We start from the raw sequence: 27,304 nt of genomic DNA on the forward strand, positions 1-27,304 counted from the left end.
TACTTATCTGACAAATGACATTGCAATGCTAAGAAAGAAACTCTTAGTTTACCACTAAGAGGGCTGTTGTTATTACCTTCCTTTCACAAGGCTGTTTCACAATCTCTCCCTAAAATGCAAACTCCTGAGCAGACACAAACCAATTTTGATTTGCGATTAGTATAAATACTGAAGGAGTATTTTGGATTTTCCAAGCAAAGACTCTGCAACAGCATTCAGATATAGCTGGCTATCAGCCATCCATACTGTCACTGGCTGTAAGGAAATAAAAGAAGCTGGAGATCATACCACTAGATAACCATTACTATCATGATCTTATTATCTGCAGAATACCTAAAGTAGCCCTTGTAGTAGATATACGGACCTGAATATGAGGAATCTTTTTTATCTTCTCAATATTACAATATTCAATTAGAAACATACGGCAATTTTCTCCATGTATTTAGAATGAGCAACAAGAATTTATCTACTTAATGTAGCTAAATAGGTAATTATATATACAGTAATATATTAAATTTTCATAGCATATCAATACCAAAATACAAACTCTAAAAGCAAAGTTTAAAGAAATAAGAAAATACAATAAAAACTTACTGAATGCATAGCTTCTCAGAAGGAATGTATTTCTTATACCTATCACATTGTTTACATTCAAGTCGAAATCCACATTGCTATTAGGGAGGAAAAAAAAAATTAAGCATCATGGTATTCAATTTCTGAATGTTTACGACCTAGTCTATGACAGATATGGTGACAAGTAATTTAAATATAAAGCCCTAGAAACTTTCTTCAGAGTTTTAAATGCCATGATTTAGTTTTGTTGATAGCACCTGAAAAACGTATAGTCTTGAACTCCTTTGTTATAAAAATGTTATTGTTGTTTTACATGAAGAATGCATGTAGATACAAATTTAGACTTTAGGACAACTTTAGGATATATTTTTTAATTTTTTACCAAATCTTTTTCCCAACTACACTTGCACTACATGATTTATTACATTTAAGTTTTGATACCAGGAAGGATTCTCTGAGTTATTAGTTTAGGAAATTATGCCAATGAACTGAGAAAGAGAACTGGAAGAGGTCAGAAGGTAAGAGCCATTTCTGCAATGACAGTAAGAGAGAATCAGTATGTAGGAACAAAACAAATTCTGATAAACAGCGCATGTTTTGCAATAAAACAGTTTTGATACTTTTCATTCTGTTAAGATTAAATAAGGCAAACAAACACTAAATGCTTTATTTACAACTCGACCTGCCCTTAAGTTTGAATTTCCTACTGCATATAGAGCTTAACTACTCACAGAACTCAAGAAATTATATTGCACTCATAGTCAATACTCCATATCAACACTAACTTGCAACAAGATGAGCCTATTATTAGATAAAGTAGCTCTATATGTGCTATACAGCTGTTTCCATTTTACATGCACGAGTTTCATTTACATAGCATTTGTTCACCCAAATACTTTGGATTTTCTTGATTATATAAGGGGAACATGGACCTGAAATTCATTAAGTTTGTAAAAGACAGTAATTTGAGGCCTACAAGAACTTTTTAATGTATTTTGAACATTTTACATTTTTTGCATCTTTTATACGATTTTTACATCAAAATATTCTTTGCATCAAAACCACTGCATAATTTTAAACCTGAGTTAGTATCAAGCATAATCTTCTATATGTTTTAAGAATATAGTACATAACAGTATAGGAAATAAACAAGCTTCAGCTACCACATCAGAGTTGTAAATATAAGCATGAACACCCAAAAGAATATTAACTGCATGTGCAAATGTCAGACAGCATGTGTAATACCAATTAATCCATGATAACAAGACTATTTACCAGATGCTGATTGAAGCAAGTTCTATTGCATGTTTACTAGCTGGTGCAGTGGTGGTAAGTGAAAAAGATTTTGTACTGCTTGGACTCAGGTTCTACTAAAAAGCACTAAAGGAGAAGAAAAGAGTCAACTGCACATCAACTGTAGCAGAAGAGGAAGTTTTTTGTATCTTCTGTAGTATAAAGATCTTGATAACTGATCAAAGCCTTGCTAGGAAGCAGAACCAGTATTACAATAATTTCCTGGGAAAGACTACCAAAAAAAAAAAAGATGGCAGTTGATTTTCTCTTACAGCACTATAAACCCCAAGTTTAAAGGCTATAAAAGAGAACAAATACAAACTGAATGCTTTCTCATTCATTGAATCAAAGTAAGGGGAAACAGTAATTTTCAGTTATATATGATATATATATATTTCAGTTATTGGTAACACATTAGAATGCTCATCTCCAGTACAGAGATAACAACCACCCTCTCCCAGCAGCTGAGAAAAACTCCCAACTAAAAACCAGCTCTCACAGGAAGCTTGTAATCTTTAGTTTCAATTTTGGCAAAGACAGGCTTAGTGCCCTGGGTACAGGATATCCAATCCAATTTTCAAGACCTCTGTGAAAAAATGCATGCATATGCATTTTTTGTACATCTGAGGCTACAAAAGACAAGAGGCCAGTAAGAGACCAGAAAAAGACAAATGCTTAAATAAAAAGGCAAAACATGGTGGTGACAGGTTATGTAAGAGTAAGATAACCGTAAAGACAGAAAACAAAACAAAACCAAATTTCAATTAAAAAAAATCCCAAATCCAAAATGACGTTCACTGCCACTCCTCTCTCCACAAAACCAATGTGGAAGATGGAAAACCATATGATGGACCATACTGCTTTTTACTCTGCAAAAATATAATGTGCTGCTTCTAGTCTTAGAAGATCATACTTTGATTTAGTGGGAAATAAAGAGTTCTTTAAATCCTACCTGTAAGGTATACAATTATCATGACTTACTTATTGAAAGTGATCTGGTACTATGGACTACAAGTGCTTACAAAAAGACTTCCGTCTTCTCACACAATCACTTCTATCTGTTCCATATTAAAGGTCTCTTCAAAGTTTATTTTCTCATTTTAGACTGGGGAAAAATATTCTTGCTATAATCCCACAACTCATTCAATATTTGGACCAGGAATGTATAATTTCATTTATATAAAGACGAGCATTGCTATATGTAGCTAATCCAAATAACCCAAATTTTAGCTTGCCAAGTACCATACGTTCAGGAACCATGGAAGAAACAACCTGCTGTAGTATTAGAAAAGAAAGTAAAAAAACATTCCAATTTTTTTAAAAAGTAGGCAGTTATACTCAAGTAAATATGGGACTGGGCTAAAATGAAGAAAAAAGTGTAAAGCAAAAACCCCAACAAGTGTGTATAATCTCAGATGAAACAAAAGATTAAACTGACGATATAGATTAGTTCAAATTGCAAACATGATAGATTTAGTTTTATCAGGGCAGGAACCTAGCCATGATAAAGTTATATAATGATAAAAACATTCTGTATTATGCTTTCATAGCAAGAGGCCAGAAAAGTATGCCTATTTGTTTTTAAAAGACAGGGTTGCAAAATTTTAGAACTGTACAGACAGGTTAAGAGAGCTACATTAAAGTTCCTCAAAGTCCAATTTACGAAGAAGGATGATGTTACTACAGGACATGATGTTACTATAGGAAACCGATACATATCAGTGTTACAAAACTAAGCCAATGAACACAATGAACTTTACTCAGACTGTCAACATATTTCAGTGTTTGCATGACTTTCTCCTGTCAGACACTTTTACCACATACAAAAAGAAATAAATAATTATCTGTCCTAGTACATCCCTCTAAATTATTCTCATATCTTCATAATGAATATACAATAAATACAAGGAAACATCACAAACTAGTTTGTTTCAATGTTGTATGTATAGCTCAACAGTTATGTCTGCATAACAAGTGAAAGTATATTTCACAACAGTTCTCTTCCCACCACTGTTTTTCTGTCAAACCATTTGTTAACTGGGAATCCACTATGTACAAATAACCCATAGAAATAAGTGAGATACTATTTCTAATTCTCATCACAGGAACTGAATAGCATCTCAACCACAAGAGGAGATTCTGACCATCAAGTCAATAAGCTGACTGCCACTGCATGCTAGCTCCACAAATTTGGGATAACAATTACAGTACCACACAAATAAACACACAAAACAGTGGGACTACTTGTAAGGCAGCACACATATAGAATACTTTCCCATGTCAAAGTCTAAAAGATTAGGCTGAACAGAATACTTGCCTGACTTTATCCCTGAATTTCACTATTGGCACTTTTGCTCTGATCAGCTGAGGTCGCTCAATGTAGCTTGCTGAAAGGGAGAAAATATGCAATTAAGTTTCATGCAAGATGCAGATCTTAGCAAAAGATCCTGTAATAGAATCTAATTGACTGATTTATAGCAAATAGCAGCTTATTAAATTTAGCGAGGTTGTGCTAAACTAAGCAACCTTTAGCAACTGTAGTAAAAAAACAACCTATGAAAGCAGGTGGAACATCCCTCACACTAAACATTAGAGAAGAAGTAAGTAGAACATAAAGTAGAAGACTTTTCTGAGAGAAATATATTCCAGAAATTTTAACATAAGGAATGCAGTACTAGATGGGTTCATAGAACAGTACTTGAAATACAAATCCTGCATAGTTATAATTAAGGTACAAAAATAAAGGAGCAAGAACATATCCAACCAGGATGGGCTAATGATAGGCTTAAAACTTGTTTTGAAAACTGTTCATTTGAAATGCTACTGAAAACACGATAACATTTTCATTCTTTCTTTCTATCAAAGATAGGATAACCTTTCTCTGCCTTTTGTTTTAATATTGTTAGCAATAAATCCAAGCAATAAATCCACACTGATAATGATGACGAGATGATTACCTACACAGTAGGCTACCAAATGCACCCTCCACACTCAGCTCCCCAAAGCTGTTGCATCAGCCACAATGTTGTGAATTCCCTAGACTTCATGATACCTCAGCCTATATTCAGTAGTTTCCCATAATCCTGAATGAATATTGTGCCCAAGAAAGTATTAAAGAAGAAAGAAAGGTAGAGCCTGTAGGTTATATGATATGAATTTGTACATAAGGTGTGATTTTAGTAATTACTTCTGTTGCCAAATCTAGGACCACTTGAATTTGTCCATACCCAACATCACACATTTTCCCATTGTTTTTATAAATTAACCTCTGATTAGCATAAATAAGCATGCACAGTACAAGTAATACAGACCAAAAATAACCTTGAATAAAATTATTTTTTCTTTCCCTCCAGAAAAAGCAACAAGGTACTTCTATCAGCTGAACAGCCAGCTTGATTAAACAGCGTAATCTCCATTGCTTTTGGATGACAAATTCATATTTGGTGAAACAAAATCTGTGCAATACTCAATTAAAACAAATTTTTTTTTGAGACTTTCTGAAACTGTTTTGTGTATATGCATATTCAGACAGATTTGACCTGAGGCAATCTTTTATCTGCATCTTAATGCATTGCACAAGCCTAAGCAACACACAGACTGGCACTCAGAATAAAAGACAATCTTACTAATTTACTGATGTTAAATGGAGAAACTTAAATTCATGCTCACTGTCTGCTAAATTAACACAAGCATCCCCTCCTTCTAGCTGCACCTTCCGATACACCCAGGCATGTCTCCTCCAGCATCCCAGAATATTTTTAAAGTGAGAGTCTAAAGCATGCAGAGCTCTCTGCCTCCTCTCTATTCACTAACAAATTTACAACAAAGATTATGTGCACTAACACATGGTAGGCAATGGTAGACATCTATCTGTATGCCATAGCAATTCAACTTTCCTCACTATGACCCTTCCTAATGCTCTTTAGAGGTTAACTGACCTCATTCTAGGGACAAGCCTCTTCCAAACACATACTTGTGTGCAAATGGCTCCCTACACTTGATGGATGCTTGTGTCAAATTAGCTGGCTAAGAAAAAAAGATACAACCCAAAACATAATCTCAACCTGTTTCACAGGGTGGTAAAAAGCAAGGAAGAAGACAGAAAATCTAAGACGAAGTTAGAAGGCAGTAACTTCCTGCCAGTATCCTCTTTCCTGGCTCAGACCAATGATGCTGTTAGCAGAATTTGTATTGTACCTTACATATGCATACAGGGGAAGAAACAGTCACAAATACAGGGTGTGGAATTCTTGAAGTTTGAGTAAGTGCCTTAGTAAACTGACTATGTGATCATGAAAGCTATGACCAGAGAGGCTACACGAAAATACATGAAAAGAAATCTGTACAGCTGCTCCACAGTTTTAGGCATGTCTATGGAAAGGTCAAGAACACCACTTCAGGTCAGCAGAAAAGAATATAAGTGGCTTCAAAGAAGACTAAGCATTGCTTCATATATAACTTCTTCATGCAGAATTTCAGACCGAAGAGCTTAATTCCCTCTCTTCTTTTACATAATGAAGGATTAAGCAATTGTACAGAATATTGATCCCAAACATGATATATGCCAAGAAGATCTTTGACATCCTGGGCACGTAGCATGCTCTTATTGACCTGGTTATACTACAGAAGGAGAAACACAGAGGTCTGAATCCACATTCATGAAGAATCTAGGAAGGGACAATCCACCACAGGATAACTGCTGATTTTTTGGAATTCACTCAATGATCTGCATAGTCCTTCAAAGTCATTCAACTGAGTTCAAATTCCTTTGCTTATCCCAGCTGTTACACATTTCTCACTAGACCACCATTAGGCACATTTCACTCTGATACCCTAGTCTCAATGCTACTGTACCTCTTTGTAAATCTAAGGGAAAATGAGCTCTTTGCTATTTATGCAGACCGTAAAGACCTGTCAACCTAATACTATCAAGGTGTTTTTCAAATGAGTCCCACACAGATGAATCTGAAGTGAGGAGTCAGTCTGACATTTACTCTCAGTGGTTTAGATATACACAAAAACAATGAATAAAATATCAGAAGCTTTTTCCCACTTTTCTCTGTTATTAGACTATTCAAAAACAGAACACATTTCATTTCAGTTGGTATTCCAGATGCTAAATGACAACAGAGAAAAGCCTCTGCTATAAGAATTAGAATCTGATAGACTATAACTCCTTGCTCAGACTTCTTACCTTTTACAAATCTGAAACAAGACAGAGTTTATACAAATTTTGAATCCACTTCCCAAAACTCCTAATCTAACAATCACATTAAACTCTAAATGAAGGATAAAAGAGATGGCACTTAAAGTTCTGAAAACAAAACAAATTGTGAAAGGGACTGATCTAATTTGCACTTGGAGTGCTTCTTAATTTATCCATCATAGAATTAAGGTGAAATAAGCACAGAGTCACAATTTTACTGTCCTTATACTGGAATGCAGAAGAAGATTGCAGAGTACAAGAACAAAGACAGATGTTGCAAGAGGCACAGACAGAAAAAACTTCTCCCAAGTTTCTGAACCAAAGTGATCTGGAAGAAGGCTAAAAAAAGCTCTAAAACTTTACCTATGCCACAAATAGCCTCCTTATTTCATTTTGTCCTTCAACTCTCTCAAAAATCCAGACCAAGAACTTATTTTAAATAGCATCTTGTATTTTCTCCCCATTGTTGTTTTTCTTACATCTTGGCACACACTTTTCTAGCTTTCATGTTTGGCCCAAACTATGTTTATTTCTGTTCTCGCCTGTGAAACAACAGTAAGTTTTATGAGTGCTCACACACTTGTTAAAAATATGCTGCAGTCTCTCTTCTACAGAAGAGAGAAAGAAATACTTAACTAATATTGCCAGAGAGGTATTACCTTAAAATTATAGGATAATATCATAGATGCTAACAGGGCAACAAAAACTTGAAAATAATTACCAGAAGCAGCTTCACACATTTTAAGTACACAGGCTCTCCTTGATTTATAGTAAGCACTACTGAGAACAACTAAAACTTCAGTGTGTTACCAATGTTATTTTCATATTAAATCCAAATCACAGCATTTTATCAGACACTAAGAAGAAAATTACTATCTCACCGGAAACCAGGACACCTCCTGTCCCAGAAATACTAAACCTTGGCATAACTGAGATATAGCGTGTAAGTTAGCTAAATCTAGCTGTAACTTAGCTAAATCTAGGTGTAAATCTAGATTAGCTAAATCTGTGTCCCGAAGCCTTTTGGTTTTGAACATTTTTAACCAACTTTTGTGTATTAGTTCTATTCACAAAACATCCACACACAGACGTAGGACACACTGCTACAAATAGGAATTAATGCCATAGTGATGTTACGATTCTGAAGAGGTGATAGGTAAGAGGACTACATAGCACAACTAAGCAAGCCTGACAGGAGTGGTAATCTCACCAGTGCTTTGTCCTGCCTTACCTTCCATAGAATATTTTGATTAAATCAACCTGACCAAATACACTTGCAAGGTATCAGAAAATTACAAAATCAAAAATGGACAAAGGCACAAATCACTTGGGGATCACTTGCACATGCCTATCATTATCTTTCTGATACTGGTAAACAAACCTGATTTTGTCTAATACTTTGTCACAGAAGAAGAGTTCTTGAAAAAGACTGCTCATTTAGAAGCTTCTTGAACCCTGAAAACACACCTATGTTATCACTGTGCTCTCAGAAAGCACTGGAGTGAGCTGCACCACAGACCAACCCAGACTAATTTTCAGACTTATGCAAAGTCAGCAGTAGTATTAAATCAGTAGTAATAAGCACTAAATATCAGATGCCTACTCAGCAATGTATCAGGTCCTTCTGCCATGTGAGCTGTTAAAATCTGTGCGTGCATGCTTCACAATGAAGAAATTTTGAAGTCTGCATTTAAATTTATGGTTTGTTCCTTCAGCACTGCAGGACTCTTCAGAACATCACTATAAGGAGTACCATCAAAGACTATACCACAAGCCTGGGAAGCAGGGTGATGAAGTCATTGATATCAGTAAATGTTAGAGTATTTTATAATTCAAAGGAAGATACAAAAGCCTCTTTGAAGTAGAAGGCTTTCACATTTAAGTCAAGAATTGCCCATGTGAATTCTTAATCTGAAGGGAGTCTAAACAATAAGTTAAAGAAACTATGAATTGACACATTTTATCTGTATGTGCTGGTGTTGTCAACATTTTTTACTTTCTTCATTAGGCACCTATGTTAATTACTTCTCAAAAAAAAAAATCAATTCTACACAGTCCATTATGAATGACAACTTATTTTACAAATTCTTAAGAGTATTTTTCCCAGGAAGACACTGCAATGTAAGATATTAGCAAGAGTTCACTAATAGAGGCTTCCCAAAAAGAACTCTACTCCCTCCTCATTGTGTTGCAACTCAAAAGTCATCTGAGATATTACCCATTACTGAAGTCCAATAGTTTTCAAGAAAAAAGGTTGTTTTTTTAAATACCATTGATCAGCATCAAGTAACATTACTAAATATCTATAGCTTTTCTTCAAAGAGTACTGTAATTAGAACCTAGACAAGATGCAATTACATACATTAGTTGCAATTGAGCATCAACACTTCTTCCAGACTTGCCAATAATCTTACCACCTCACTTTAGATGATAACTTACAAAGTTTAGTACTGAAGAGCTTTTGGACTAAGCTGAGTACACGTCTTGCTTCAGTCTTCTGATTCATCTGAAATGTGATATTAAAATTAATGAAAAAATTTGGTATCTCTGATTTAAATATTCAAAGTAAGCATGCTTTGCTTTTAAAATTAAATTGGTTCTCAGAATAATATATGAACGTGTACACCAACACATTCTACATCCTACATACACATTTATCACAGTAAATGCCAGACAGAAGAACCCATAGTCAATAAGTGAAGTGATTATCAGACATTCAAAAAATCGCAGACCTAGATGAAAACCTGGCCCCATTTACACAAAAATTCCTTCTTTTCCCCTTTAAATTAAGCTTCTTTCAAGATTATGGTCTATTTAAATTTCTTTCAGAGATCCTTTCTGATTACCTAATTTCTACTCATAACATTTTTCTCACTAAAAACGTTTAAGATACTAAACAAATTTTTATGCCTTATCATTAAAGTTGGTAGCTATGAATCTAAATAATATGAAATTTTACTTATTAGAAGTTATTTCTGCATCTAAAAGATGCCGAATTCTCTTAGCAGTTTTCTTTATCATTCTAGGCATCTGCTTCCCTTTTGCTGTATTTTTGCACTAATGAACTGAAGGTAAAGCTTTATAAAATAAGTTTTGTTAGGTTGATAGGGTTGAATTCTTATCTGCACATTACTGAGCTCAAAGTTTGTAGCTATTATGAATGCAAAACTATGTTATTAAATAAAAAAGATTTGAGTATTTTTTTCTCATTTTAGGATCCAGCCTTTTAACGGCATATACATAAAACCAAACTTTGTTTTAACTATGTATATTTTAAATTACTTACTGGTTCTTCTTTAATCACTAGGCACAAATCAGCATCACTAGTACGAGTGCCAAATCCATTCAGTGAGGACCCCACCAAAAAAAGTCTACTTTCTGTAACAGAAGAGTAACAAAAAATAAACATTATATGACATATTACAATTTGAGAGGACGGAAGAATCACGAACTTGAACAACATGCAATGTGATATTAAGTAATTAGATTCAAAACATACGTGGAAAAATTAGCTGAATTTCTCTCTGGAGTTCTGTTCTGCAAAGCTCTTTTCTGTCCAAATCAGAGGCCTGTTGCCGACATGCTTGAAACACCTCCAAAACCTGTTTACTTAACTGGAAACACACATACAAAGAGTAAAGATACAGCAAAGTGAACATTCTTTCTTGTCACAGATGCAATTACATGAAACACAGAAGGCTGGGTTTTTTTAATGCAAAACCCCCAGCACCATTTTACACGAGCATCTCCATTGTCTAGAGTTTTACTCCATTTAAATTCACAAATAATAGTTCCTTAAAGAAATTTCTGCCAAGTTTTAAAATTTAAATTTGTTCCATTGGTTATAAAATGGCAAACCAGAGAAAGTAATTTTTGCATCATCAGTATATGCAGTATTTCAGGGAATAAGTAGTGAATGACCAGAGATATCTTCTGCTGACTTTAATGTCAACAGTTTGCCTACCAGGAATGGGGAGAAAAATATCATTAAAAACCTGATTTAAATTAGCTTTCTTTTTTGTCACAGATAAACTAATTATGAAGTCAGGTCTTTGTTGGAAGGAGGTACTGACTGTTTTCCCTTCCCAATACTGTTACATTCTATAATCAACAAGCATATTTACACTAAAAACCCAAAACCCTTCTGTCATGTAGGTGCAGAACAAGAGACAGTTCTGAACTCCACTCCATTCTCTTCTATATTCCAGAAAAGCTATGACAGTAACTTTTATGCTTTCCTGAAAAGAGGTAGCAAACATCTTTACAGGCCAAATACTGCATTTATTCAGAACGGGCTTCTCTCATATTAATTACTACAGTGGGTTTTTTTTAGTCAGGATTTTCCCCACCTCGTATCATGTGTGAAATGGACCATTCTCCAAATTTTACTTCCTAGAGCAGATATGTGGTTTCCTGACATTAGGATGTGAATAAACAACACAGGGAAACAATACCTTGACTTCCCCTGCTACCATAAAAATGCTTCAAACCCAAGCACAGACAAGGAGGTGATACAGAACCACAGCAGCAGCTACACTTGTCAATACTCCTTCTAATGGCAGCTTACCAATAGGTATCCCATGATACTGTCAAAAACCCTGGCAGAAATGTCTGTGGTCTCCTACAGTACCTCTAGATTCTGCACACTCAGAAGGCAGAAGTAAAGCACAGGTACAGAAAGCCATTACCTCGTCCTTGGCAACTGGGAGCCCGGTTTCCGTGCAATCTGGAAACAAAGTATCTTGCAAACGAGGTACACATCCAATTAAGGCCGGTGAGCCACCCGCACGCAACACTGGAGACCGAACTGAAACTGACGCTGGGAAGGAGCGTCTATGTTCTTTTGGCAAAGGCACTGCTTGGTTAGCTACAGCAGCATCAGAATCATGTGAATGAATCCGCTGCCGTTTGGCATCGTCTGGAACACTCTGCTGACTTTGTCTCCTAGGGAGAGACACTGTGTAATTCCTCCAGTTCACAAGCTCCAACTTATGATTAAAAAACAGTTTCTATAAAGTTCAAATACTAACAAGTAATGACATTACTTCACTAAGCCCAAGTATGCTACAGGTATGCCCATTCTAGGAACTATGTGAAACAAACCTGGAATGGGAAAAGAGAACACAAAATTGCAGAAATGAAGCTACCCAAAAATTGGATTGATGCAATTATTTAAGGCAAGTGTCTGCACTTAACCAACTGAAACCCAAATGACAAGTTTGTTTAAGCTGACTACAAATCTCCCAGCATAGCATAGTTTGTCATAAAACAGACTGCTCAAGAGGAAAAGATGCATGCACCATGAAACCAGGAGCTTCCTTAGTCCATGGGATAATTACACACTCAGCTATAACTTAACAGCATCTATTTGATTGTGCTTATTTTTTTATGTTAGATTTGGCAGAGAAATAGCATTCAGGAGATAGTACTAAAGACACACTACAAAGAACCTCCTTCCAATCAGCTGATTCCCACAATTACTAGAAACATGTATCAACTAGTATATCTGAACTAATAAAGAGAACTGGATTTTTTCTAAAGCATTAAAAGAATATTAAACTCTACATTTATGTAAATTTTTCCTTTCCGTGGTAACTAAACTAACAACAGTAGCAATACAAATCCAAGTTAATTAGAAAAAACCTACAAAAACTAGGTTTCCATAAAATCCTTAAAAAAAGAACTTACATATGCTTGAATTTAACACATTGTAATTGAAAAACAATACATCACATAGTTAGGAAAATTAGGAAAAACACTTAATGTGTCATCCGGAAAACAAAACAATTCCCATAAAACTTGGAGGATGCACTCTTCTTTTTAACTTGACAAATTAAAAGGAAGAAAACATTTCTTGACACAAACCAGCTTAAAGTCAAGCCCACACAGACCACAATTCACTGCAGTATTACAATAACTCACTCAGAACACTTCTGCAAGGCTACAGATGCTGGAAAAGAAAAACTAGGTACAGGAAGTCACTTCCAAGTACTAAGATTCTCAAATAGGTACAATGCTTTAAAGAGCCAATACATGACCTGCTTCCATCAAAAAGAAAAAATATTCAGTATTGCAATTTCTAACATAACTCAAATTGCATAAGAAATTGATATCAGACAGCTTCAGGTTGTACATTACAACCAGTACTAGTAACACACATACAAAGAACTTACTTCCTTCCTTGAAATGATGTCTGGGCATCTGATTTAGACACTGGACTGACACTTCTGTAAGTCACTGGTTGCAGTGTAACAACTGGATTAACAGCTGGAGTAGCTTCAGCGTTCCCACTCACAAGAGCTCTAGAAAGACTACAGTCCATAACAATCATTCATAAGATAACCAAGATACTTTTTATGGGTTGGTAGTTGTTGTTAACTCAATATAAAATTCTATAAGTCCTGTCACTTGGGTGTTTTTTCAGAAGGAATACATCTTTCTTTTCTATTCAACATGAAGATATATTACAGTTTATAATGTGTATTCCATTAAAAACAGAAAAAGCTCATTCTTGACAGCATATATGTAAGAAGGGGTTAGCAAGCAAATTCACTTAAGGAACTTTTAAATTCAGAAGTCCAAACAACACTACAGTGCCTTCAAATATAAACCCGAAAATAAATTTCTCCCCCTTCTCATCTCCTCCCTGTTCTCCCCAATAAACAAATACGATTGAAGATCTGTGGATTAGTGCCACTATCAGTGCCATTACATCTCATGCATTTTGCATCGCAGGCAAGCATTTAGATTTGCAGGTCTATAAGGGAAAATTATTTAGCTCTTTTTTGTATGCATGACATCTTCACGTTTTGTGAAGATCAGTGCAGTTCAATGTTATAAACAGTGAAAACCATCCTCCATAAAGAGACGTATTTCTTTCAGACCCAACCCCTACTACCAAATCTTACTGTACTTACACTCCACTGCGAAAATGAAACGGAGGAACGACAATTTGCTGGTGAGAAAGAAGAGTAGGAGGCATATTTAAAGGAAGTTTAGTGAAGAAAGTACTCTGTTGTTGATATTTTGGAGGGAAGGACGAACGACCCACGCTGGAAGAATTTGGGAACATGCTCCTTTCTACTTGAAGTGAACATGTATCCTTTTATCTATTAAAAAAAAAAAAATTAAAAAAAAAATTAAATCTGCAAAAAGAAATACCAGTTACCTTTTGAGCTCTTGGTTTAAAAATTCAAGTAAGCTAGAATATACTTCCAGGAATTGCTTAAGAGAATGGTGATCACAGGATTTACCTTCAGCATAAGACACTAAATAAAAATACTGCATACTCTGAAGTTTCATAACTACTCTTTATTTATGTTTAAAAGTGAATTTTAGCTTAATTTTTTAAAAAAATTACACGTCACAAGATATAACAGTTTTCGTGGCAGGGAAAAGTACCATGTAACAGTGGAATTTGTTTCATATCTGAAACATTCCGCAATGAGATTCACAACATAAGGAAAGAAATGCTTGAGTACATGATAAGAGCATGAAGATGGAGCTAATCATGAACTACAAGTTATGTCATGAAGTTAGTATTGTTTCACAACATGACATGTAAAAAAGCAGACAAATTATGACACCAATTGCAACTAATCTAATCATGCTTTATCACACATATACAGTATTATTTTACTGAACAGACTCTGTCATGGAAAAATATAGGTTTACTATCTTTTCAACTAAAAATTGATTCTGGTACAACTAGTCAGTTCCAACTGTCACTGCGGACAGCATTAGCACAAAGGACAACAAAATCAATAATGAGGAGTTTTTATATGGTTGGGTTTGGCTTTGTTCCTTATTTCCTGTGATAACAACCCACCCACACTAGTGAATAGTAAAAACATGTACATTGCTGCACTAGCTCTAAGAGAAAACCACTTTTTTTTTCTCCCCCCTTTAGATGGGGTGGGTGAGGGGAAGCATTATGCATTGTGGAAGTTACTATTTGGATATTCACTTTCAGTGCTGCGGAAGAAATGACACCATGTGGCATAACAAGTAAGTCACTCGACATTTAGTCTGGATGAGTATTTATGTGCTGTCCCAACTTTTCCATCTCTAGTAGACAGAACAACTGTTAACATGCCCCATTCCCCTCTGAGCAGACCAGGCACTCTCCACAGCACACCGTACACATAAGCAGTTTATGGACACAATTAGCTACTAACAGAACGGTGAATGAGAATTCAAGATTTAGGCGCAGAAGAAACACATGTTCGGTTTAGCCTTTGAAGCTGTAAACACCAAGAACACAAGCAAAGGCGCAGTTACCTTCCCCAACCCAAAACAATGCGGCAACACCGCTGTCTCACAGCGGGGCAAACAGCCCTTACCGTGACCGCCAGCACTGGTTACCTCGCCAGGCTCTCCTAAACAACTTCACGGCTTACAGCTCAGGTACCTCTGTCCCTCTGGCCGGTGTTTCCAAACAAGCCGGTATTTCCCTCAGAGCCCCACGAGCGAACCGCGCAGGCAAGCCCGTGCGCACGGAAGCCCGCCAGCCCCAGCCCCGGCGCCGGAGCCCGGCACCCCGACGCCGCTCCCTGCCACGTCCACGCGGGACCCGCACAGGACACTCACGCAGGGCCTAGCGGAGGCAGGCGGGGCGGGCAGCGGAGAGCAGTTCCCGCAGCTGAGCGCTGTCCCGTCCCCGGATGCAGAGACGCCGCAGGAAGGGGCCGGGATGCGGCAGGAAGGGGCCGGGATGCGGCAGGAAGCGCTCCTCCGTCAGTTCCTGCGCCACTTCGCGGCGGCCTCCCGCCGCGCACGCCCCCTAGCGGCTTGGCGGGACGCATGCGCGGGACGGCCCGGGGCGGGGGCGGCGGTGAGGGTGAGGGCGCTCCGCCGGCTCCCGGCCCGGCCGCGCCGAGAGACACAGCGCGGTACAGCTGGCTTGCTCTCTGCAGCTGGTGGCAGGCTGTTGTTGAGCTACTGTTCAGAAGTGTGTCCAAACTATTGTATTTGACTAAATACTAGGATTTAGCCGACACCTATAACAAGCATGCAAGGATTAATCTGGAGTTACAAACATACTGAAATGCTTGCTCCCTGACGGATGTCAGAAGCAAAATCATAGAATTATCAATGCTGGAAGGGACTTTTAAGATACATGCGACTGCATGTATCTTAACATCAACCATCGCTCCAGCACTAACTGTAATCCTATAACTACTAAATTATCACCAAGCACCAGATCCAAACACCTCAAGGACATCTCGAGGTGACTCAATTACCTCCTTAGGCAATCGATTCCAATGCTTAACCACCATAATAATAGAGAAAAAATAATGCATAATCTGAATGTTCCCTGGTTCATTTTAAAGCCGTTTCCTGTAGTCCTGCAGGCACTGTAGGAGAGACGAGCTCTCACCTGGCGCCTTCCTTTCAGGGAGCTGTAAGAGCGATGAGGTGCCCCCTGAGCCTGCTCTTCTTGAGTCTGAACAAACCCAGCTCCCTCAGCTGTTCCTCATATGACACATTTTCTAGTCCTTTCACAGCCTTGTTGCCCTTCACTGGACACACTCCAGCACCTCAATGTCTTCTTTAATGTGATTCCTTCTTGGGGAGTGCACTCAGCATAACTGAGCTCTTGGCGTGAGCAGGTACTGAAACAGTGAGTTTGTGCATGCACAGGCACACTGTTGGAGCTCCCATGTTTGAGAGGAAAGGGGTAAGTTGAAAGCTTGCTCAGCTTAAAAATTCTTCCCTAAGGGCTTGCTCAGCTGAGAGCAGGCCACAGCTGGAGTTGTTATGGTTTAAGTTTCTGGCTACTCAGAGATAGACTTGACAGATAAGAAAGTGACAAAACCAGGGGCCTAGTGAACTGGGACTGCAAATAGACTGGAAAAGGAAAGTTTGGGCTGTGAAAGGACTTTATTTTCTTGGCTATGAAATGGGATCTTCATATAAGTGTCTGTTTGTGGTTGCCATTACATTTATGAGAGACAAATTGTAGTGGCATACTTGGAATGAAGAGGTAAAGCAAAGTTCAGCCACAAAGAAATTTCCTGGAATAATTTTTTATTCTGGTGAGCGGACTGAGTATGCTTGGGAGGCTGGGATGAGACACAGCTGGTCACTGACCCAAAATGACCAAAGGGATATTCCAGACCATGTGACATCATGCCCAGTATATAAACTGGGAGGAAGAAGGAAGAAGAGGGGGCATTTGGAATTGCACTGTTTGTCTTCCTGAGTAACCGTGACTTGTGATGGAGTCTAGCTCTCCTGGCTGAACATCTGCCTAACCATGGGAAGCAGCTAATAAATTCCTTATTTTGCTTTGCTTGCATGCACAGCTTTTGCTTTTTCTATTAAACGGTCTGTATCTCAAGCCATGTTTTCTAATTTTTACCCTTCTGATTCTGTCACAGATCCTGCTAGTGGAGAAGTGAGGAAGTGGCTGTGTAGTGCTGGTTGCGAGAGGGGATTGAACAATGACAATCTTTCTGTGCTGTTTGTTTGGAATCAAGATTTAACTTTCTACTTCCTACTCAAGACAGAAACTTTGTGTCTTAACTTTTAGAAGTTTGTGATACAACTCCTTGTAGCTGCAGTTCCCCAGCTGCCACATTCAAATAGTGTTCTCCAGATCGCTTGACTGCTTTTCTCACCATAATCTATCCATTAACCAAAACATGTCATGCTTCTAGGTTTCTCACATTTACCATGGAGTCTACAATAAGTCTAACCTAACACAATCAATATACTTGGCAGCAGGCAGTGTTTAGAGCAGGGTATTAAAAATCAACATCTTTTTATACAACAAAAATTTAAAAAAAGAAAGGAAAGGAAACAAAAAAATACTTAGGAATGCCTTTACTTATTGAAGTAACTTGTGTTGCTATTTATTTTCCTGCTTTCCTTTCCTCTGCTCCTTGGCACAAGGCACCCTGATTTTGTGTTTGCATCAATCAAGATACTAAATAACTTTTCTTCTTTCTTTTTTTTTGGGCACAGACTGTTAACTTAAGGATTTTTTCCCCCCATGTCTTGCCTGCATTCACTTGTCAACCTAGCTGCACATTTCAGTGAGGCACCTGAAATAACCTGACATTTTACAAATTGCCAACAGCCTTCTGAGGCAAATCTCTGTGCTTTGATGTGCTGAGAGCTGTTCTATTTTTTCAGTGTGTAGCTGTCTTTCTTCCTGACCCTGACTGTGATCTCAGACAGTTTACAGATACTCTTCTGTTAGAAAAGACATACAAAGCCTTACTTCTAGTTTTAATCAGGAATCAGACTGCTGGTCAACAGACATTCAACTGAACAACTATACAACAAAAAATTGGAGAACTTGCACTAGTGATTCCAACAGATTCCCCCAAACAGAATGGCATCAGGACTAATCTTGTGTTTCTGCCTCAAAATATGCTTGTATTAGAATAAAAATGGTATATTTATTGTAAAAGAACTGTTTGTAAAACTAAATTATTTGAACAACAGCCATGAAACCAAGCGATCAATGAAGGAAATGTATGACCTGTAATAGAAGCAGAGTCTAAAGTCAGCCTCTATAAACTACAAACTATACTTAGTTCTGATATGCAGGAAAGAGAGTGGTTTCCAGAAGTAATTGACAAAGAGATCTCTGATGAGCCATCTGCAAGCTCTCTCTTAGAATGAAAACCATTATGCAACATAAGAGTTCCTATTTAGTGCTTTTTGCAATTTTCTGAAGGTTTTGGAGCTGAAGTGCTCCAGCTAGTTAGTCTCCAAAGGTAAATAATGATGGAAAGTTTGATCAAAGTATCTCAATTGTCAGTAGTTCAAGAAGGAAAAAATTAAGAATAAAAGTCAGTTCCTCTATGGAAACCTTTGTTTGATCTTTGAAAAGTCTACAGACTTTTCTTTGTCCCTTGGTACCTCAGAAGGCCTATGGGAGTTCGGACAGGTGTGTGGTTAGAATGTGCTTTACCATAGCAAACAGAGTTATTAAAGGGCACCTATACTACTGCACTCATTAAGAGTGATGAAAAACATGTATTTGTATACTCTGTCTCTATTTACTTGTTTAACTTACTTGAAACATTTTATTTTAGTTTCAAAACCACCTGTACTATATGATCATTTATGATGTTGTTAGTGTCCAGGACCAGGTCTGAAATAATGAAACTTGTGTCAACACAGACCTTCATTTTAAGTACCTTTTTTTCATATTTGGTACTGAAACCAAACATAGAACATATATTGAAATAAAAAATGTAGCTACAATGAAATAAATGGTATAACAGGGATTAATACAGTGCAGGATCCACTATGACGATCGAGTCTTCTTAGTCATGATACCCATATGAAATGCTTTGAATTTCATTTAGAAATCAGGATATTCTGGGACTGAAGCCAAACCACAGACTTAGGTCTAAAGCAAATTTGATGTGCTAGGAAAAAAGCAGCTTTCCCCAGGAAAACAATACAAGATTTTAATAATAATACAAAGAACATAAATTAGATGCCCATTGGAAAACAATATTAAAAAAGGTATAAAGGCATATAAGGTAAGATTCAAAAGTTTAGCAAGTAAATACTAAATGAAAAATTAATAATTAATTACATAAATGCAGTATTTTTCCCCACTGTGCAGCATTCTTGTTCTGATGCTCAACCTTCAGCCAGATTCAGTGATGCTCATGTATGCCCTTATATGATTTCTTCAGTGCTTTTAAAGTATTTATTATATACAGTGTGCTGTGTGCTAAATTTTATATGCATATTGGTATCACATAATATAAAGTACAGAATTTATTAAATGTAATTAATATCATAGGCCCCAAATAAAAATGTGAGGGAACTCTGAAAACATGTTGGTTAAATCTGTGAATTCCAATTTTAAACTGTAAAATCCAGATAAAATACACATTTATAAATCTATAATAATGATTTATAGCAAAATATGTACTTACAGTTATCTTCATTTGGCATGTCTATGTGTGAATTATCCCTGTATCTTCTTCAGATAAGTATTTTGTAGTGCATCATTTAGATTACCATTTAAAATGTACTATATGGATTTGATGAGAGTTAAGGTGTTATGATACATGGTTAATGGTCTGCTTTGGTTAGATTAATTGCTAGTCATTTTATTACTTCTGTCTTTGTTTCTGTAAATTTTGTAATTACACTTCTTTAAATACAAGTGTTTTAAAGGAAGGTCTAAGTTTTCTTAAATTTTAATATTTTCTCTCTTGCATGAAGAGAGACACGTCTTAAAACACAGGGTCATGAATTTTGATTGAAAACAGTGGATGAAGCAAATTTATTCTGCACAACTCTACAAAACTGGTTTTTTTTCCAGTTTTGCATTAGCCCATTGTACCCTTAGGAGAATATTCATGGTCTTCATGCCCTAAACTAGTCAGTTAAGTATTTGAAAGACATGCCTGATATGTCAGTTTCTGAGGGTTAAGATTTTAATAAGAGTTTTATTGTTGCTGCAAAGGTCTAGTAGATAATCCACTGTTGCCCAGTTTTTATAAGGAGTTGAGAGACATGGATTTAAAGTTAATGGATCTGGAGGCAATACCCATCAACTTATCTTCATGCATATGGTAACATCACCAAACTCCCAGACAGATAAATTTTTTTTTCTCTACTGAATTAAACATTTCATAAAGTCAGTATTATCTCTATTTTATATTTGTTTAAAAATTGATACATTTAAGCATGCACTTAGAATTTATGAGTTCTCAATGAGCATACTGGGACTTGAAAAAAATGCAAAGATTCTGCTGTGGATTAATAAATAAAATATAATTTCCTACCTATGTTCTGTTTTCCTAACATCTTTTGAAGGTAATGCCAGAGGCTGAGTAGGGTGAAAGTAGTTGGTGGCCAACATAAATTCTCTTGTATTATATTTCTTTATTGTGTCTTTCAGGTTTTTACCTCTGGTTTTGGTTGCTTACTTGTTTGTCGGAAATGCACCTGAATGCCCAGTTTTATTTGATTAATGAGCTTGTTTATGTTTAAGAACTAAATTTCATCATTTGGATGTAAATTATGACAGCATTTTATAGGAAAAAAAAAAAAAACCAAAACCCTTATATAATGTCCTTATTGTCAAATATATGTACCTATCAAGTAAGAAATTCCCGTGTTTTAATCTTACCACCACGGAGCACATTGTTAATGATGTTAATATTCTGAGTATTACATGTCTACTTGCACAAAAGCTATTGTAAAATTTGCCAAATCTTAAATACATTTCGCAGAATCACAGAATGGGTCAGGTCGGCAGGGACCACAGTGGGTCATGTGGTCCTACCTCCCTGCTCCAGCAGGGTTGTCCCAGAGCACATGGCACAGGATTGTGTCCAGGCAGTTCTTGAATATTTCCAGTGAGGGAGACTCCACACCCTCTCTGGGCACTCTGTTCCAGTGCATGGTCACCTGCACAGTAAAGAAGTTCTTCCTCATGTCCACGTGGAACTTCCTGGACATCAGTGTCTGCCCATTGCCTCTTGTTTTACTGCTTAGCACCACTGAGAAAAGCCTGAATCAATTGTCTTGACATCATTCAGATACTTATAGATGAATGAGTAACATTTTCCTGTACCATAAAAGTTTTGAAATAAAATGTACTAGTGTTTAGGTTTTATTCAAGAAATCAGAACATTTTTGTTAACAAGAACAAGGATTACCTTAAACTTTGCAATATGATGCAAATAGATGTTTCCTTCAAAACTTTTCTATGAATCCTTATAATAGGAATAACTGAAAACACAGTTTTTAATAACCATTTAAGTAAAGTGTCCTATAAAGAGCTGATCCTATGTACTTTGTCTCTGAAAATGGAGTGCCTATCTCTCAAGGCAATAGCATTTATGTTACTAGTAATCCATAAAAATTCACACTCATATTAAAATGCAGGTAGCCAAGATATGGACACATATATCTGTGCCATACACACTTCCTGAAACAAGTTATAGAAGTCTAAGCAAAAAAGTTAGACATTCAAAATTGGAATAATTTTAAAAAATAATCCACAGTGTTGCTTATATTCACTGCCACACCACCAATTTTCCAGGTGTATTTGTTAATGTTTTTCATAAGTTGTAATTAAAATATTTTTCTAATTTTATATTTGCAGGCATATTCCTTCTCATCTTCAGTTTTAATATGGTGTTTTTCAGGCCAGATAGTTCTTCAGCCAGTGTCACAGAGGCAATGAAACAGAGATCCAAAGGGAAGCTGCCAGCACCTTATCTGTGAAGAGGATCCCACATATTCATAATACATTACACCAGCTTAAGGCAAGTTCAGTCTTTTTTGTACACTGTGTATTAGTGCAGTTTCTTCTGAATAATTTATAGTTGTTGCTGTGCAAACTGGATTAGTATTAGGAGTCCTAGAAATGTCAAGTTTCAGAATAACCTTTCTATGGTGAAAGTATTCAGTGTGAAATACTATATTAAAGGAAGAGTGAAGCTAAGCTTTTGAAATCACTAAAAGCAGGAAATGCAGAGTTAAGGTTGCCATGGAAGCCTTAACTCTACACCTTTAGGTAAGTAGTGTACTATGGTTTTAATTACTTCCCCTTTATCCAACTCTATGTAAGTGTCTTTTTAAATGTGAATTCTAATTATATTGAGTGCTACTTACAATGCCTGTTAATGGCCCTGGCTACTCAGCAAACATCAAAAATCAGATGTTAACTGTGGCTGACTCTATCTATCACTCTCATATTAAAGTGACTGTATGATGTGTATCTAGAAAATAATATTATGGCTAACTTTTGGGCAAGGAATTAAAATGCGCATCTTCTGAGTTAGAATTGCACAGTATGACCATCACATTTCAAAGTATTATCACATGAAGAGCAAAATCTTAGAAAAGGTAATCTACAAGAAGTAAACTGAAAACAGTTAGTATACTTGAACTTCAGGTAGTATACTTGAACTTCAGTATAGTTCAATTTAACCAGTATAATGGCACACTTCTTCAACAAGGTGTGAAAATAAAATAAAAAGTTTGTGATGTGCAAATATGTCTTATTCCCTGCAGCAGTTCACATTCTACTTCACAGGACAGAGCTCTTGCTCTTTCTCCTCCAGTTTCATTCCCAGCAACTTGGTGAGCAGGGTCAAGTCTCTGCAAATCTTGCATTTGACTACAAGCCTGAATATTCTTTTGCCCAATTCAGAATTCCTGCATCTGCCAGATAAAGGGGCAGATTTATGTGAAGTTTTATCTTCTTTTAATTGGCTATTCTCAAATCATATGCAAGGAATGCACAGATGTTGAACATTAGGAACCTCAAGGCTTAAAAATGCTTTCCCCCATTTCTCCCTCCTTCTCATACATACTCTCTCAGTACTCACATGTAAAAAACACAGTGTTATTTTACAATATTTTAATACTCTTCAGCTGAAACTGCAAAAACAAAACTGAATTATGTCTCTAAATAAACTTGGTGTAAAAAGACAGAAATGACAAGTTGACCTAATCAGTCTAGTAGCATAAGGTGTGCTTTCTGTATGGCCAGAAAAAGCACTGGAGGAAATAACAGCCACTGATAAACCTAAGTAAGAAATAAAAGCGTTAGTCAGGGATCAGTATCTTTTAAAAATTCCAGTAGGGGTGTACTGCCACAGAGCTGTGTAGGAGATGCAATATATTTCTGGTGGCAAGACAATGAAATGTTGGAAGTGGGTGCTGGAAAACTAGCATTCACTGGCAACAGCACAGAGTTAGAAATATTGGACCATAAGGCATCTCAGGGAATTATGTCATACAGTTGCTTTCAAAATCAAATCTAGTCTTAGTTTGGGAGTACCACATTTACGTGAATATAAGGCAACACTTACATTTCTTTATCTATTCCAGCAGAAAAAACAGTGGCTATAAAATTGGTTCAGAATCCCTCCAGGTCCACCTGATGTAACAGTGAAGTTTATTCTAGACTCATAAAAATGCTGACAAAAACCTTGGGTTCAGGGAAGAGGATGACATTTTCTCTCCTCCCCTCTTTTTTCCACTTATATATTAAATGCAGATCCTGCAAGGAAAAATGATGGAGAAGTGATCCCACTCACTGAAAGAATCATGTGTGTGGGGAGGGAAATTTGTGATTAGACAGGAGAAAAGAGGGCAAGAAGAAGATATAAAGGAGTAGGAGCAGGAAGGAGACACTAAATAGCAGCAACGCATGAGAAGTGAGGCAAGTGTAAGATGCTGGCTCACTCACCTTCAACGGGAATAAACATCCTTGGTTTCCTTAGGGATTATAGAATTTAAACTCACCTTGTATTGAACAAACAGTACAAACAAACAGAACAAAATAGCTGATGTAAGTGAGAAGTGGTAGTACCCCACCCCTGAGCCACGGAGGAAGTAGTACCTGCAGGATGTGAGCTGCTGTAGCAAAGATGTCTATGTCATTAGTTACCTCTATCTTTTCCCAGATGGAGGCAGAGATGGCTGCCATCTGTGATTACTTTTCAGTCATTGCTTCTTTTGCACCCAATCCTTGTTTAGGAAGGCTACTCCTGAATGTATGATCTTGAAGAGCAAGAACCTTTTGAGTACCAGAAAAAACATTTATGGAAGGCTTACACTTGTTAATTCTTTTGCCATTTAATAGATCTTTTTGCTCCCTTGCTTGTATTAACGTTACCAAAAATATTTGGAGAACATAATAATATGTTATATTGGATTTTATTTTCATAAACTGAACAAGCCAATTTTTAGTTTTCTATTCTCACATAATTGCTCTGAGGTTCCCTAAACAACCCTTAAACAGTTTCTGGTTTTGCTGCAGCTAGAATTTTTTTTTGTTTTGAGTGTGTCAATTAGACCTGAACAAACAATTGCAGTTCAAATATTTTCACTGCTTAATATCATTTAATGGGATTCCCCTGTCTTTTCCATAGGAATGGTAGCTCCTAGCCAGTGTGCAATCAAGTGGTACGGATCTGTTTTGACATGGAGAAAAAACAGGTACCATGCAAAGTTAGGCAAAATGCAGACCTTTGTAGTGCTTCTTGATGTTCCAGCTCTGTACTTCGGCTCTTCCAGGACTTTGAGCAGTGGCCATGTTGATACACAGCAGGCTTGAGATTCAGACAGCACAACCATCTGGGGTTTTTTTCCATCTATAGGTATCCCACTGAGAGACTCAAAGCAGCATTCCTTTTGGAGATACCAGTAACTGCTGCCAGGTTTACAGGTGTTGCCCCAGCTGGTTGGCCATCCTGGGCAAGGGTGTCAGAACAGGGTTTGGCAGCTCAATAGCTGGCTACAAATATACACACCAGGAGTATGCTACTTCAACTCTGCAAAATAACACTCTTTCTCCTGCACCACCCTGTGCTTTGCCTTGCCTGAAGCCATCCATCTCGTATTTGATTGTGGCATTACTGGGTATTTTTGTGAAGGAGCAGCCACTGAGCTGCTGCTGATTTCCAGGCATGCTCAAGACTGCCTCCATCAAAGTGCTCTAGACAAAGTGTTCTAAAATACCATGGGGAAAAACCCCAAAGCAACTAACTTAGAGCTAAAAGTCTTGTCATCACTATTAAAATTCTCCATTTTCTATCACCTCAGTCTTCAGGATGAGGTGATTGTGTATTTCTGCTGTTAATATCTATGATTAATCACCCAACTTGCTTACTTTGTATCTGTATGTACAGTTCTGCCTTAGCTGACATAGATCACCAGGCTTCTGTATCATATATTAATGTGGGGAATGGCAAGACAGAAAAGGGATTTTAGTAAGGTTGGCAAGTATAAACAGAGGCTTTTCCCACAAGACAAATAATGTTAACTTGACAAAATCAACCTGGAAATTAATCAAGATTGTAAAAGGGTGTAATTGAGACAAAGCTTAAATCTTAGAGAAACCTGTCAGAACTGGAGGCAATGTAACAATAAATATGGAAGAGAAGTAATCAGTTAGGTGGACTTTCTGCACTTAAATGTAATAATAAATAAAAATTGTTTAAATGAAGAATTAAATTTTTTTTAAAAAATCAGATTTACTTGAAGTAAAGCTTTCTTTGTCCCTACAAAGGATGTTCCCCTACCCAGGATTTTATCTGTCTCAGTACTCATATTTTATTACTTAGAGAAGGGCGTGAAATATACAATTCATTTATTTCACAAGTTAATAAAGGCGTTATTGATATTCCACGTTTCTTTGTCCATGATTCTGTTCACACCTTTGATTCTCAGGTGAACACACTATTCTTCACCCCAGGGTTCAGTGTGTATTTGTCTATTTTTATATTTTTCTCTTTTATCTTCATCCTTGGGATTTATGGTTCTGTACCCATGCTGTAGAAAAGTATACTTCATGCAAGACAAATATGTGAACAGGTTGAAAGGCAGAGACAGATGGAATCATCTTTCTGATATCTAAACAAAATACTGTGAACATAATGAAATACTAAAGCATTTGCATTAGTGTGTGAGCTTGAGCTGAAAGAACAAAACTGATGCAACAGTTACTCATATATGAAATTAAGGCCTTAGTTTCCCTGCTGTTGACCTGCCATTACTGCAGGTCATGCACAGCATCATTTCAGACTTTTAGAAGATAATGAATATAGACTCCTAGCTACTTGACACCAGTGAATACGTACATATAAGCTACTTGTTGTTTATGCTTGCCTAGTTGGCATTAATTTTGATCTTTTTCACTCTAATCATACAGAAGAAGGAATAGTTGTGGATCTCCGTCTTCCCCCCCACCCCAACACCAGAGAGTACCTCCATTTTATGATAGAACCCTGCACACATAGTTTGATTTTTAGTGGAAAATACATAGAACTTCATATTTCAGAGCTATCAGGTGAAACCCAACCACAACAGTTGCAGTCCAGTGAAATAATGCACCCTCATAATAACTATGTAGGTTCTGAGCATTGCACACAACAAACCTTAGACTGTTGTCACTCAGACTAAAGTTTTTTTAGCTCAGTGCCTTTACTGTAGCTTATGAGGTGGTGTGTGGGAAATGAGAAATGGGCAACTGAGGAAGCTGTTCTTTTCTGCCTTGTGAAGAAGTATGCCTTACTGCTACTCCCATAGTAATGATTCATGCTGGGTTTCCTATGATTGTTTGTGACTGGGGGAGGTTTGCCTTGATATTTAATTTATCATCCTTGCTTTTCCCATAGCTGATTACTTTTAGAGGTCAAAATGTTGAAACAAGAGTCTGTAAAACATGCATCTGTAAATTAAAATAAGTTTTGGAAATGTGCATCCTGACTCTAGGAAGATCAG

The 27,304-nt window shown here is 36.9% G+C and overlaps 1 protein-coding gene across 4 annotated transcripts in view; it reads right to left on the reverse strand.

Annotated features, from left to right (window-relative positions):
• The window catches only part of TENT2 (terminal nucleotidyltransferase 2), a 45,625-nt gene extending 29,833 nt beyond the window's left edge, over positions 1–15,792 (reverse strand). For 2 of the 4 annotated variants that reach the window (XR_005627518.1, XM_039709756.1), the window contains exons 1-9: positions 15,415–15,774; positions 13,990–14,181; positions 13,246–13,383; positions 11,761–12,016; positions 10,572–10,686; positions 10,359–10,450; positions 9,512–9,578; positions 4,184–4,253; positions 595–671 (exon numbers count right to left, since the gene is read on the reverse strand). Coding sequence is in view for 3 of the 4 variants with exons in the window: in XM_039709756.1 (XP_039565690.1) it covers positions 595–671; positions 4,184–4,253; positions 9,512–9,578; positions 10,359–10,450; positions 10,572–10,686; positions 11,761–12,016; positions 13,246–13,383; positions 13,990–14,144 (970 nt within the window). In the remaining variant the exon portion in view is untranslated. Of the gene's footprint in view, positions 1–594; positions 672–4,183; positions 4,254–9,511; positions 9,579–10,358; positions 10,451–10,571; positions 10,687–11,760; positions 12,017–13,245; positions 13,384–13,989; positions 14,182–15,414 lie in introns of all 4 variants that reach the window. The other 2 variants (XM_039709757.1, XM_039709759.1) reach the window with 2 other exon arrangements.
• Positions 15,793–27,304: the final 11,512 nt, after the last annotated feature.

The sequence above is a fragment of the Passer montanus genome, unplaced genomic scaffold (genome assembly GCF_014805655.1).
Source record: "Passer montanus isolate IOZ18808 unplaced genomic scaffold, ASM1480565v1 scaffold22, whole genome shotgun sequence".
Classification (NCBI taxonomy): domain Eukaryota; kingdom Metazoa; phylum Chordata; class Aves; order Passeriformes; family Passeridae; genus Passer; species Passer montanus.